Source organism: Pleurodeles waltl, chromosome 5 (assembly GCF_031143425.1).
Source record: "Pleurodeles waltl isolate 20211129_DDA chromosome 5, aPleWal1.hap1.20221129, whole genome shotgun sequence".
NCBI classification, from domain to species: Eukaryota; Metazoa; Chordata; class Amphibia; order Caudata; family Salamandridae; genus Pleurodeles; species Pleurodeles waltl.
Genome location: NC_090444.1, coordinates 1,141,864,741 through 1,141,880,542, shown reverse-complemented (window position 1 = coordinate 1,141,880,542; position 15,802 = coordinate 1,141,864,741). Strand labels below are relative to the sequence as shown.

The 15,802-nt window shown below is 41.1% G+C and overlaps 1 protein-coding gene across 1 annotated transcript in view; it reads left to right on the top strand.

Moving 5' to 3' along the window:
* The first annotated feature begins 5,755 nt into the window (after nt 1-5,755).
* LOC138297098 (G-protein coupled receptor family C group 6 member A-like) overlaps nt 5,756-15,802 on the top strand; it is a 195,521-nt gene continuing 185,474 nt past the window's right edge. Inside the window, exons 1-2 of the mRNA XM_069236599.1 lie at nt 5,756-5,768; nt 11,318-11,414. Coding sequence (XP_069092700.1) covers nt 5,756-5,768; nt 11,318-11,414 — 110 coding nt within the window. The remainder of the gene's footprint in view (nt 5,769-11,317; nt 11,415-15,802) is intronic.

The window sequence follows — 15,802 nt, the reverse complement described above, 5'->3', positions numbered from 1 at the left end:
TTCTCCTTCTTTTCCTGTATCGTCTGCTTCTGGGAAAGCCCTCCTCTTATTAGGCTCTCCTGCTTCTTCACCTGAGATAGGATCTTTGTCACCTCCAGAATCTTTCTCACTTCCTGAGGCTTCTTCTCTGTTGTCCTCAAAAGGATCGACTGCGTCCTTCTCAGAGAATATTTATTCTGTCTCGATTTCTTCTTGTTCGCTTTCAGGCTCTCTTCGTTCTGTCTCAGTGCCTGGTACTTTCCTGTCAGTTGTTGGTAATTTCAGCGCTTCAATTTCCTCTTCTGTGGGACACGTCACCCTTTTTCGTGCGACTGGCGTGAATCCAGTTGGTAACTCCCGCACACTTCACAGCGGTGGTAGTTGTCAGAAGGTCCTTTCCAACGGGGTTCCAGACACGACTTCCTCACGTGCTTCTTTATCACAGCCCAGTCACCTGCTTTCAGGGTGTGTCCTGGACCTTGGATCGGTGGCAAGGTGGTTGCCTCCACCTGGTGAGAAAAAGAGTGGACCACATCAGCCAGACCTTTGCAGTAGTCCAATACCATATCATCTGTAATATTTACAAGAGCATTTGCAGGAACTGTGGGAAGTCTCATGGCTCTGCCCATGAGAATTTCGTGTGGTGATAGTCCAGTTTTTCTATCAGGTGTGTTTCTCATTGACATTAACACCAAGGGCAATGTGTCAGGCCATTTCAAGTTTGTGGATGCGCATATTTTCGCCATCCTTGATTTCAACGTGCCATTCATTTGCCCTTCTAGTCCTGATGCTTCAGGGCGGTAGCTACAATGCAATTTTTGTTCAATGTTCAGTGCTGCACAATAATTTGATTATTTCGTTATTGAAGTGACTTCCCCTATCTGATTCTAAAGAGATTGAGAATCCGAAACGTGGTATTAGTTCTCTCAAGAGTAGTTTTTCAACTGTGAGACTGTCATTTCTGCATGTAGGGTATGCTTCAGTCGAGTGACTAAAAATACACACAATCACCAACACATATTTCAAGCCTGCATGCATAGGCATCTCAATGAAATCCATTTGCATCCTGCTGAATGGCCCACCTGCTCTTCCAATGTGGCTCAAATTTACTACTGTTCCCTTCCCTGCATTCATTTGTTGGCAAATGACGCAACAATGGCAAACTGCTTCAGCAACTTGGCGGAATTTGGGATTAAACCAACCAATTTTGAATAATCTAATCATGGCATCTCTTCCAATGTGTGCTTGTCCATGGTATAGCCTAGCTATTTGGGATAAAAGACTGTCTGGCAAAACTAATCTCCCTTCACTTGAAACCCACAAATCATTTGGTTTCTTTACGCATTGTAATTTATTCCATGAGAGTTTTTCATCCTTACTAACATTATTTTGTAGTAATTTTAATTCTTCTATTGTGTCCACAACTTTTAGAGCAAAGGCTTCACTTGGTTCAAGTTCTGGCTCATTCATCAAGTTCCATTCGTCTCTGAGCAATATACAGTTCAATGCGCAAAACCTTGCGACTTGATCTGCATATCCGTTTCCCAAGGAAACAAAGTCTTGTGATTTCGAGTGTGCACTGCATTTTACCACTGCTACTTCTCCTGGTAACTGGATGACATGTAACAATTCTCTTATTCTTTCACCATTTTTCACTGGTGATCCTGAAGAGGTCATGAAGCCTCTTTGTGACCACAATTGTCCAAAATCATGCACTATTCCAAGTCCGTACTGACTGTCAGGTTAAATGGTGACTTTCATTAATGCTGAAAGTTGGCAATCTCTAGTAAGGGTTACTAGTTTCGCTACCTGTGCAGAGTAAACTCCCTGAAGCCAAGATGCTTCCAGAACACCAGTTATTGTACATACAGCATATCCTGCTTTCAATATTCCTAGTGCATCTCTTAAACTTGAACCATCAACAAAAATAATTTGATCATTTTCTTCCAATCAGGTGTCTCTAATATCAGGTCTTGGTTTTGTACAAAATTCAGTCACTTGAAGACAGTCATGCTCAATATCATCCGCATGTTCAATCTCAACATTTTCACTGGGAAACAAAGTTGCTGGATTCAATGTGGTGCACCTTTTCAATTGCGCATTTGGTGATCCCAAATTTATTGTCTCGTACCTTGTAAGCCTAGCACCAGTCATGTGCTGTGTTCGGGAACGTGTCAAAAGTATCTCGACTGAGTGAGGGACCATAACTGTCAAAGGATGTCCCATCACTATTCCTTCACTCTGATTTAGGCTTATACCAACTGCTTATACAGCACGCAAGTATCCTGGTAAGGCTGCTGCGACTGGATCCAAAGTAGCTGAAAAATATGCTACTGGTCTGTTTACACCACCATGGGCTTGAGTCAAGACAGACAAAGAACATGCATCACGTTCATGACAAAACAATGTGAACGGCTTTGTGTAATCAGGCATACCTAAAGCTGGAGCTCTGCACATGCATTCCTTTAATTCAACAAAGGCATCCATTTAATCTCTTTTCAACATTATTTCATCCTGCGCATCTTTCTGGGTCAGTTTCAGTAAAGGTTTGGCTAGAGTCGAGAAATTGGGAATCCATTGGCGACAGTAGCTCACCATTCCCAAAAACGTTCTCACCTCTTTTCTCGTTTTGGGTGGACTCATTTGAAGTACACTTGTTATTCTTTCTTTCATTATTCTCCTCGACCCTTTCTCTATTTGGTGACCCAAATATTTCACTTTCTTCTGGCAAAATTGCAATTTTGAAGGAGACACTTTGTGTTAATTCCTTCCCAAATGGTTCAGTAGGGCAATAGTGTCAACTGTACAGTCATTTTCTGTTTTGGATGCAATCAGTAAATCGTCAACATACTGTACTAAGGTTGATTCAAATGGTAATTCCAATGATTCCAGATTTTTCTTTAGAATCTGATTGAAAATTGATGATGACTCCGAAAACCCTTGAGGAATTCAACACCAACTGTAGACACTGTCCAGGAATTTGAAACAAAAGAGAAATTGGCTGTCCTCATGAAGAGGCACAGAAAAGAATGCTTGTGACAAGTCGATGACTGAGAACCACTCTGCATCACAGGGAATTTGACACATTATTACAGCTGGATTTGGTACTACAGAACAACATTTTACTATTATGTCATTTATTTTTCTCAAATCTTGAACAATTCGGACCTTTCCACTTGGTTTTATTAGTCCCATGATTGGTGAATTACATGGACTACTTAGTACTTCTTTCAGTACTCCCTGTTTCACAAATTCGTCAATGAGTTGGGCGACTTTCATAAGAGTGTCTTGTGACATATGATATTGTGGAGTCTGAGGAAAATTGACATTGGGTTTTACAGTCACTTTCACTGGTTCTGCTCCTTTGACCAATCCTACTTCTTTCCCTGTCATATCCCACATTTCCTTTTCAACTGTTTCTTGTAACTCAGCTGGAATATCTGCTTCAGTGAGCATAGGATAAAGAGTAATCAGGGGATACTCTTCATCAACAGTTTCCACTTTGTCTTCTTCTAAACTGTCCTCTTCTTCCTCATCACTGTTTGTCTGAATTTTAATTCCATTATTTGAGCACATAATTGAGCATCCCAATTTGCACAGTAAATCTCTCCCTAATAGGGATATCAGACTTGAGTCACACACCACAAATGTATGTAACCCTTGAAAGTTACCAATTTTGACTTGCACTGGATCTGTAATTGGGTTTGTCAGATACCTATTTGCTACTTCCACTACTTGAACTGTTCTCCCTGAAAGTGGCAAATTTGGTACTTCGATGCTTCTAACCGTAGAGCATGTAGCTCCTGTATTAACCAAGAATGAAACGCTGTGACCCATAACTCTTCCTTCCACATATGGCCCCTTTTGATCAACTTCCAAAGATGCTGCAAGCATACAATTTCCCTCCTCATCTGAACTTTCACTCTCCCATTCATTGTTTATTCCAGTCTCATTGTGTAACGGGAATTGGTGTACTGTGTTACTTTGATTCATTCCTTGATCTGTAACCTGTTGAGGAAGCATTACTTGTTGCTGATTCATTGGTGCTAATGGTATTTGCATTTGCTGATTAGGTACCATAGTAAACTGCTGTTGCATTGGCTGTGCTTGTGCCATTTGTACACAGGGCATTTGCACCTGCTGTTGTTGTATAGGTTGTAGACCCTGCATCTGATTTACATTATTTTGGAAATTTGGATTTGGACCTCTCAATTTCGGGCCTCTCATATTCTGAAATGTATTGACATCATTGTTTTGCTGACCTACACCTTCCTGCACCAACATTGGGCACTCCCGTTTCCAATGACCGACGATTCCGCCTGTGTGACATGGCATCACTTTCTTCATTGCCTGTATACCATTAGGAATCGCGACAGTATTTAAATCAGGACCATTATTCACAAAACCTCCTCGGCCTCTGCCTCTCATCTGTGGCTGAAACATCGCATTTCCCTGCTGTTGCTGCTGCGGCAACTGTTGTTGGAAATCTTGCAAACCTGTCTGAGCTGCTCTAATCATCACCTAGGCGATGGTGCACCTGTGTCCCTATCTCTTTCTGGTTCACTTGTTGGCCAATCTACAGCCCTTTTACTATCTTCCCACAAATCTGCCGGAACTACAATTTCAAATAAAGTATTCAGGTCTTCCCAAAGACATTTTGTGAGTTTCACAAATCTATCTGTTTGTTGATACCATTCGATCGGTTTCTCTCTCAACTTTGGGTAATCATCCGTAAAGGATTGAATATCACATCTGTGCCATGGTACATGAACAAGTTTTCCCCCTGCTGTTCCTCTCATTGGTAACATGGTTATGAGATCATCATTCTGTTGTACTTTCTCATTCTGATCTGGGGTACTTTCTTTCTTCTTAACCTTTTTCTTAACCCACCTGCTCTCCCACTTGTCTAAACATCTCCAAACCTGCGCGCTTTGCAGTACCTCTTTAAGGTGTGTTTTCATTCCTGCAGACCTCATGTGTTCAATATCTTTTGTCTCAAAGTCTAACCTGTAACTTCTGCTCAAGTGTTTGGTTTTACCTATATCTATTTTGTGTCTGTCTGCAATTTCTTGTAACCTCCTATGTATGCTGCTTACTTCTCTTGTAATTCTAGGGCAAATGTATCTCAGCTCTTCTTCTGTGTATGATTCTAACCTGTTCAGACCCATCGTTCCCTCTACTAGTTCATCTGCTTCCATGCCCAATCTTATTTTATTCAAATATTCTTCTCCATTCCCGCTGGGTGTACTCTGTGGGGAGTTCAGGCAGTTCAACCATTGTGTTAACTGTTGTGCGTTCAGTCCCATTAATGTGACATTTACGTCTACTGCTACTGATGGTTTCTGTAACACTTCTGTTTTTGAAGTTAGCGGTACTATTAGTGGTGGACTTGACCTTACCATGGTTGACAGAGCACAAATTGGAATTGGACTAAATTCCAACAAAGACCCAGATCTGTTTGACAATGTTCCTACAGGAGTCGTTTCTTGAGTATTTTCTATGTATCTCCTTCCTGTCTCATTTTGTGTCATTACCTCTTGATCGCATACACTTGGCTTTGCCTGTATATATAATGGTACTGGCGGACCTACAGTGATAGGCAAAGATATTGCGTCCGGATTCTGTCTGTTCCCCAAATTCTGTGGCATGTTAATTCCCACATTATGGTTCATCATTGCTGGCATGTCTAATTGGTTTTCTTCTGTTTGAATGTATTTTGGCACTTCTTGCATCTGCTTTTGAGGCATCAAAATTTGTGTTGATTCGGTTTGAATCAATGTCGGTCTTTGGTAATTCTGTCCTCCCTGCACCATTAAATTAGAGGTCATTTCCAAATTATGCTCCTCATGAGAGCACCTTTGAACCTGTGGCTGATAATCATTGACAGGTTTAAATTTAGCCACATCAGGATATGTTCTCTGAACTTGTGGTATTTCTGGTGTAAAAGGCATATCGGGACTACTTTGCCTCTGCAATATTCTCAAATTTGGGGCTACAGTATCCTGTGTAGGTTCTGGAGGGGCAGTACTAGTGCTTAGGCCATTTTTCGTTTTCCACATATGGTGGTGGATGGTCATTTAGCAATTGCAGAATGAACTCCTCATCATCTGATTCGTCTGACCTTTTCGAGTTTCTATTGTTTTCTCTATCTCTGGACTGACTCCTGTTTGTTTTATGGGTAGCTTTCTTTCCTTCCATCTCTTCTTCGTCAGTAATTGCTGGAAACAATTTAATTCCCTGCAATATATTTGATCTCCAAACCTTTTGAGTACTATCCCATCTAGCATCCGCTAGTGTCTTTTCTACTTTTCTCACTCTTGTCTCAAATTTCTTTTGTAATTGCCTTCTAGCCATTTGTTCCCAAATTACTAATGCTTCAAACTGTGCTGGTCTTGGAGGTATTTTCATGTCATATAGCGCAAATCTTAGATTCTCCAAGATTCTTAGGTTAAACGTCCCATGGATGGGAAATGCTACACTTCCATGCTTTTCTGTTAATTTACACCATTACTATAACCAAAGACATGGTGCGACACCCTTTCCTTCAATCACGATGTAAGCTGGTGTACCCTCAGGCGGTGTTTCTTCTCCTACATTTGCTTTAATATATACATCTCCCCTTAAGGCACTCTTAAGTGCTTTGAAAAATGTCATCTTTCCGTCTTTTATTTTCTTCAAAATGTAATCAATAAGTGACTTTAATTCCGGAATACTCTTCGCTTGCCTTTTCCCACCTATTGCTCTTCGCGGACTGCGTCCAATCCGTGCGCGACCCTTCTCACCAACTAACCTATCCCAGCACGGCTCCTAGTGACCTCACACTCACACACTGCGGCTGACAAAGTCTCGCTGCATATATCGCGAGCACTAATCAAAAAGAAGAAAACAAATCTGATGGTTTACTACAGGAAGGGTAATACATTCTCTTCAGAACCCTTAGGGATGTTTCACTAGCCTCTGCAGTTATTCCATCTTTCTCGGTTTCCCACTTTCGCAAGCAAAATATGACCTGCAAATTTTACTCTCAACTGATCAATGAAACTATTCTAGTGCACTTTAGAATTCGTCAAATCTCAAAGTCTAATATTTTCTTTTATTCCTCAACATTCGTACTAACTTGTTGACCACGCCCGATCAACTTATTAAACCGAGCAAATTACAACATCAGTCAAGTGTCTCAAACACTTTTCAACATACTCCAGAGTCTCTTGACCTCGCAGGGCCCGTCTCAACATCAACAACCACGTGGAAAAAAAATTCTGCACAAAGCGCTACACTTATATGAAGTTCGACGACTTCCCTACTCTCACACTTTGGGGTATCACACCTCTAAAATGTTAATTGGAGTTCGTAACCCCCTAAAATCCTCCCAAACTTCACAATTCATCTGCGGCATAAGCTGTGCAAGCGTGAAACCCTAACTTCACTCATACCGTCACTAGAAACGCAGAAAACATCCTCACACCTCCATTTCCTCCATTCGCAAGCTCCGAGATTCCGGGAAAGTCATTGGGGATTTAGGGCATCATCATCTCTCCAACTTGTTTTATCGAAGAAAATTCAAACTCGAATCCTACTATTGTTCGGATGGGGTCCCAAAGGGCCTAACCATTAAACTCTGCTACCATCTACTGATAGCACATCCAATCTTTATAAATTACTTATACTTGGACACGCCGGAGGTCGGTGAACCTTTTGACCGGGTTGAGTTCTCCTCATCCAAGAATAGTCAGATTTCTCAAATCAATAATTAATAACCATTTATAATCAAGGACCAATGCTCAATTAATAAATCAAACAACAAATTAGTTAAACAGAAAATCAGTAATTAGACACACCATAACCTTTCAGTCATGAATAACCACACCTGTTTATTAAGGTTAATGAGTTTATTTCCCTATATTAACAAAGCTAATACAATATAAGTAAGTCTCAAAATCAAATGGTATACATATACGAACATTACTAGCTGTCCATAACGACGGAAGAAACGCAATCTACGCAAAATTTGGATTATAATGCACTCAGTTACAGCAATGCAAATCACTAATAAGAGTAACTGAATTTGACTAATTGCATACATCGGTCAGCATAACAAGATTTCAATTCAGCACGGTGCATCAAATGAATACCTCAACTAACCTCTGATTAGCATTGGCATGTGGGGCTTCATGCAAAAACGAATTTAGTCAACACAAATTTAGAAAAACTTCTAGCTTGGGCTCTGTCAAAATAAGCAGTTGGTACCTAAGAAGGAAAATACAATGCACCATACATTTGTCCTTTTATAGTTACCAAATATAATCAGCATTCAAGGAAAAGTATTCGTCCTTCAGGTACCGGTTCGATCAGCATGGGGCAGACTTCAAAGGGGCAAAGTTTGAGGCAAGTTTTCCTTGCAGCAACAAGGAAAATGGGGCAAAAGTTATCGTATAGGCAAGACGGGGTAAAACTAAAGTTAAAGTCTCTAGGGTGAGAATTCTTAAAGTCTCTCTCTAGGATAGAGAAAAAACATCAAAGGGTCATCAAAATGGCTTCTTGAATCTTGCTTCAAAATGGCATCAAAGAAAATGGCTGACTTCTCTTTGTCTGATTGGATTAAGTAAGAAATGTTCCAAATTCTTCAGGGTCTTCCATTGGAGGGTCCATAGGGTGGTTTCTCTTTGACCAATGAATAGTGTCCTTCTCTTAATGTTCAACCACGCATAAGGTGTCCTTGGAGTTTTGGAACACAAGTAGCAACAAAGTTGCCAATTAATTCTACATTAGTGTCTTTATTGTCTGCACCTGCAGAAACTGACCTTGCGTCAAAGGGGATGAAACTTGCCTAGCACAAAACCTTGAGATAAGTGTATTAGTCACTTCTGCTGGAAAAATACAGATTTAAAGTTTAACGTCTTTGTTAATACAAGTGAAAACCATGCAGTTAAATTTGAGACCAGGTAACTAGGCCAAAGCCTCTGCTAAATTTAAGCTAAGCATATAACAGTTTCAACAAGAAAATCATAAAATACATCTGTAATTATGACGGATTACTACATTGTCGATTCTTCATGATTAATTAAGCTTGTTTATAATAATGGCGACCTACTTCGTGGGCACATTTTCTACATACATTATTTTTCTTTGCTAAAATCACATTGTCTTATACGATTTTGTTACATGATATATAAGCGTTTGTAAGCCTTTCTTTTTCTGCTTCATCAACAGTTACGGTGAAGTAGGTCTAGAACCCATCAATAGAAGCACTAGGATGAGTAGATTAAAAAAAAATATAAATGGTTGTGTATCTTTCCATAAAACCCAGGTGTTATATATGTGACAAAAAATACCGTAAACCATCATTTTGCTTGTAGCTGCTTTCCTAGCATTCAAACTTTACTGCGCCCAGTGTATTGCTTATGGGTACTGTGGACCCATACACTTCTGGCACCCCCATGTTCAGGAGCCCCAGAGGAAAAGATTTGGCATCAAGTCTTGGCTGGGATATGTAGCCCCATGGGACTGGAGGGAAGTTCCTTGTTTTGTAAACAAAAATGTTACAAATCTGACAAACATCATGTTCAGTGCGATTTGGCCAGCTAATTAAGGTGAGGGAGGTCTAGCAACCAGAGGTAGTACGTAAGGATGTATAGATGTATAGTTGTGGCATGTTTCTATACAGACCATAGGTGACATCTGTGACTAAAAAACATTCCATAAACCAGCATTTAGCTTGCAGCTACTTTCCCAATGTCTGAAGTGCACTGCACTCAGTATTTTGCTCGTTGACATCCTGAACTCATAGAAAACCCATTCGTGTCAGATACTCTAATGCCCATGAAACACAGGAAATAAATATTGGGGTCAAGTATTTGTAGGAATATGCTTCCGCATGAAGGAGAATGGTGGAAATTTCCAGGGTTTAGGGTAAAAACATAAATCTGGCAAAGGTCATCTTCAGTGTGAAATCCCGCCCAGCAGCTATACCAACCAGAATTAGAAAATGTATAGTTTTTATACTTTACACATCATCCTGAGTTTCATATCTGTCAACAAATGTGAAGTATAATGAAAATACTTATTCTGCTACAATTTTGTGATGTGCCTTAGAATTACAGAATTATGCAGACACAAAGCGTACGTACACGGTATTGCTAGACTCCACACATTCAGATCAACATTCCTTGGCTGGCCTTCTAGAATTTATGTTTATCCATTGAGAAATGCAACAAAATACTGAACAAGCTTGTTAAAAGAATCATAATATTTTCACGTTTTTGTTATATCTTCAGGTCCTAATGAAATACTGATGTTGGTTTGCTTTAATACGTAGCCATAAATGATCCAAAAAACCATACTGTTTTTATGGGTTCACAGACAGAACAAAGAGGTACATGTATTCAAACAACCTGATGATGATTGTTTAGAAAACAAAAGTCATGGCACAGACTGTGCAAACACCTTATGATTGAAGCAGTTAATCACACCAAAATGTGCCACCTCAAACAAGAAACATTAATCACCACAAGGTTGCATACTGTAGGTACAACATGGGTTTTCAACACAAAAGAGGCAGAATAAGGTCAGGATGGTGGAAATGGGAAGATCAGGGGTTTGTAGTTTAAGGATCATGTAGTTCTGGACTGTGCACCTTGGGTACCTTACTGAAACACATAATGCAATAACTAATAACCTGAGTTTGGCTTGTGCTTAAGCAATTAAGTTTCTCAATTACAACTTGGAACTAGTATTAAACAATTCTCCTTTTAGGGTCACTCTGACACTCTCTAGGAATGGTGACTTAAAGCATTAATGTTCTTATTATTTTCTTGTGTATCATGATACATTTTTCAGTGGATCACTCAGCAAAATCACAATTGAAGATGGTTAATACGTTTGACTAAGTTACATAAATTACTTTGCTTTGTAGCAACAAAAATACTCAAACTCTTCAAATACATGATTTATTTGTAGATTCATACCACCTGTAGCATGTAAATAATAATCCCTTATTAAGACACACAATCCTCTTAACAGTCTTCATATATTTCTAAAAGCCCCCCTGTCTATTTGAGAGATTATTCTGTGAAATGATTTGATACATTAAAAAACTATTATTTTAACCTTCTAAACTATACATTTTCTACACAGCAATGTCTTGCACAAGAAAACTCTAATCCTTGTTTTCACATCCTCTTATTTGCAGTAATCTTTCAACAATTTCCCCAATTTCCCATAGGTTCTATCAATTGATATCTATGAGTATGCACTCTTAAGTTTCTGAAGAAGGCTTCCAGTTATGCATGGTCCCTATTCAATAACTTTATTAACCTTATTTATTTATTTTTTCTTGTAGGATCATCTCATTTAACCACAGAGATGAAAGGTGATGTGTTGTTTTTTGAAGGTACCAAGAATGAAAAATGTGAGGTCCCCAGCACAGATGTTTCCCGGTAAGTATCTCTAGAAAAACCTCCAGAGAAAACAGGTGTGTCGTGCCGTGTGTGTTTTAAAAAGAAAACCACCCTTAAGATGGCCAATGTGTTCTGGGGAATGATCAGATACAGTAAGATCATGCGAGCAATTCACAAAAAGCCCACAGGAGATGCATTTGTGAATATACTCAGAGATCAATATGTGTACATACTTGATTCCCCATGCACATGAACCCCAAGCCCATCCGCAAAAATAGTGGAATTCCCAAGGGCATTAGGGGAAAGGCGAATCAAGTGGTACTCTGAAAGAGCAAGCCCTACCTAGAAGCTTCCCTCCCTCTAACAGTAGAGTCTCCTGACTCACCACTATTCCCCTGCCATTAACCCAAATAGCAGTGCACAGGAAGGGCTAATTATTAATTCCTTGTATTTTCTGAATGCAGTCCTCTCAGAAATTGGGTTGCTGGTTGACTGCGGTGTGAGTCAGTGTCAAGCAACAGCCACAATATCTTGCAGGGTGAACCACAAAAAAGATACTAAGTGATCACTCGCTTAACCCTGGGTAGCTAGGCTCAAAAAACAGTCAGGCATAACTTTGAGGCACTGTGTAAATTATTCATGCACCACACAAAAAGCAATAAAGTGAAAACACAACACAAGAAAATTCCCAAACCAATTTAGAAAAATAGAGCACATTTTAATAAATTATTGGACACCAAAATGACAAAAAAATAGTAGAATTGGAGTTTTGAATAGCACCTAAAAGATCATCTTGTTAACTGTGCACATCCAGTCATGTGAGACCGGGCCAAAGTCGAAAGTTAAGGCCGAGTGTGATGAAGTACTGTTCAAGCACAAGAAGTGGATTGGGCCAGGTCAGCTCTTACCTTCGGACTTAGAAGAATTCTTGTAGAATAATGTCTGAGAATGTAAAGTTCAGTGGGGCATAAATGCAGGAGGTGTCGGAGAAGGGAGCTTCATTGTCAGATGGCCTTGGGTAGAAGCTGTTGTGAAGATTTGTACATTCAGACTTAGTCGCCAAAATGTAAGTCAAAAAACGTCAGTGGGACAAAGCAGAAGGCTGTAACAGAAGACAGTTCCACAAGGTCGAATACCCCTTTGGTGAAGGACCGCCTCAATGAATTTGCTTCTGCAGAGAAGAACATAGTGGAAGAAGTAAAAAAGTCAATCTAACCGGCTATGCACAATTAGCTAATAGGCAAGCAGGCTGGTCCTAGTCTCTCAGAGCACATTTTGGCCAAAAGTCCTTAGTTTTGGAAATTGGTCATCTTGGCACCTTTTGCACCACAACCGAGGATCCAGGGCTAGTGGGAGACATCTAGGGGGTTCAGGACTCACTCAGGCTGGGTCCAGGTGCGGGTTCATGACGGTGGGAGCCTTTTATGTCCCTGTGGCTCTGAACAGGAGGCCAGAAAACTAGCCCTTGGATTCACTTTATGTAGCCCTGGTTGCAGATGAAGATGCAGGGTACAACATCAGGTCTGGCCTCTGAGGGTTCAAGGAAGGCCCTGGCAGCACACCAGTCCTTCTGGCTACAGCAGTAATCTGGCAGAGTACACAGCAGGTCACATCATCAGCCAGCACTCTGGTAGTCATTCCACAGGTCCAGTAGTGAACTGAACAGTGGGTTTGAAGGTCCTATTTTCATACTCTGGTGCCCTTCTTCTGGAAGATGGGAGAAGATTCTGGAAATGTTCTTTACAGTGCATGAATTGCTTGACTCCCATGCCCAGGCTCCAAGCTGACTGCAGTGACAATATAGGATTGTTAAGTCCTTTGTGTGAAGGTAGAGCACAGGCTATTCAGGTGTCATTAGGTCTATGCTTAGCTCAGCCCCCATCCAGCCAGCAAATGGCCCGTTGAGGCACACCTAATTCCTGTATTGTATGACTGTCTGGAAAAATTCACAAAGTCTGTCAGTTACACCTACATCATGTGACCCAAGATAGGCTACAGGCACAAAAAGCTAAGGGTAGGGAAATGCCAACTTTCAAAAAATTGCATTTTCAAAATAGAAATGAAAAATCGAACTTTTAGGATTTATCATTACAATTCCATAGGTACCAAACATGACATATGTATATTTTTCCTGAATTGCAGCGTATTAAATGTAATTAGGAACCCCCAATGTTTTCCTATGGGAGGGGTGGGCCTCACAGTAGTGAAAAACAAATTTAGGAATTTTTCACTACCAGGACACTGAAAACTTAAGAGTACATTTCCAACCTTTTAATTATATAGCATCCCAGCCTATCGGCTACCTGGGGCCTACCTTAGAGGTGACTTACCTGTAAGAAAAAGGAAGTTTATTGCTTGGAAATTTCTTTAAATGCCAGGTCAATGTGACAGTGGAGCACTACATTCAATGCTGCAATGGTAGGCCTGGGACATGTTTTAGAGGGCTACTTAAGTGGGTGACACGATGAGTAATTTAGGCCCACAGGTTAGCATTTAAACTACCGGTCCTGGATGTATGGTGTGCCACTCTTGAAAGGACTTAAAAATAAATCAAAGATGCCAATTAGGTATATGCCAATGAAACCATGTATAAGGGAGTGATCACTAGCATTTAGCACTGGTTAGCAGCCAACAAAAATGAAATCCAGCACAAATGGGAGGTAAGTAAGGAAAATGTTAGGGGGAACACCACCTTAAGGATGACAGGTCTAAGAAGTCCTGTTCTTATTCTCCCAGACCTCAGTCTCTGGGGGCCACTGTATGTGGAGGCTGCAACAGAACTCCATACTGCGCCATGTATAACCTGGACAATCCAAAATGGGTCATGCGGGTCTCAGCAATCTTACAATCACATTCCTAGGTAGCCCTGCTACAATGTATCCTATACACAACATGTACTCTATATGCATGTGTAATGTCAGCTCAATGGTCCAGGAGTCTCACACATGCTGGTCTGTTCAGTGCTAAATTTATACAAATAGTATTCTGCCAGAATAGTATAGTTTCTTGCATTTACAAGAAACTGGCGTGTGATAGATTCACCAGTTTTCTTGCCCTGCCCTGTGCCCCATCAAAACAACGTCATGGGAGCACTGTATTTACAGTACAGTGCTCCATGGCACACAGTGTCCACAGCTGTGTCAGGAATTTTGACGCAGTTGTTGCGCTAAACCGTACCATTGCTGAACTAGCGTTAATCGGGGTCCCCATTGAAAACAGCACAGCGGCAGTTTAATGCCTGCCCTTAACAGGCATTAAAAAATGTATGCTGTGTTGGCACAAAATAGCTCAGTGAAATTTGAGGTCACTGTGCCATTTCTGCAGTTCTTTTGAGGGTGAACACCTACCTAGCATACTTTATACCTGGTGCAAGTATAATGGGCCACAAGGCTTTACAAGGATTTACAAACTGGAACAGTGGTACCATTGCCCCACTTGTAAACTTGGCGCTGTGTACGGACAGTTTGCACCACCATAGTGTAAAAAAATGATGCTACAGTGGTGCAAGGGGGTTGTAAATGAGCCACTTAATGTCAACACCTAGGACATAGACTATAGTCCTATGTGAGCTAGAGATCAGACTTTGTGCATCATTACAGGTCTCACATTTAGGTGGTCATTACAAGTTTGGTGGTAATTACTGACAACGACTGGGCAGTCTGCTGTGAATAGACCGGCATGGAAAACTTACGCCGTAATACGTCCCCAAAGGTAAAATCCACTAAAAAAGAGCGAGGCATCTGACCCCGCCAGGCCGAACGTCGGCGGTAAATAGGCTGCACAAAATCCCCCACTGCCATGGCAAAAACTAAACCGCCTTCAAAAATACGAATCAGAAATCAGAACAGCAGTTGTGCAACGGCAGTATTCCACTGGAAGTACGGACCGCTGCGGTCATGAAATGGACTCATCAACAACAACATCCCACATTGGACAATTTGAAAACCTCACACCTGAGACACATACATACATTTCAACCCCCACAGACCCCACTATCAAACACCCCCCCACAATACCCAGAATCCTGAGTTATACCTATTTGCTGCCACACAACTACTGGCCAATTGGAAAGGGATACCACGGACTCAAGTCACGCCTTTGCACACCCCACTCCACATATAACTCACAAACACACAACCACGCATCCCGCAACTTCACCTTCAATTGTCACCACACCTACGACCAACTCACTCACACACTTCACAACCCCAAACAACACCACCACATCACAGCACACATCTCTCCAGACAACCCACTATGGCACCCACTAAGAGCCCCCGTTTCACTGACAGGGAGTTGCAGACCATGGTGGATGAAATAATCCGGGGATGACATCAGAAAGAAATGGAACGACATGCAGGGGTAGGTCCAGGCAATGGTCGCACTACACCAGATTGGCATCCAGAGGACTGGCGGTGGTCCCCCAC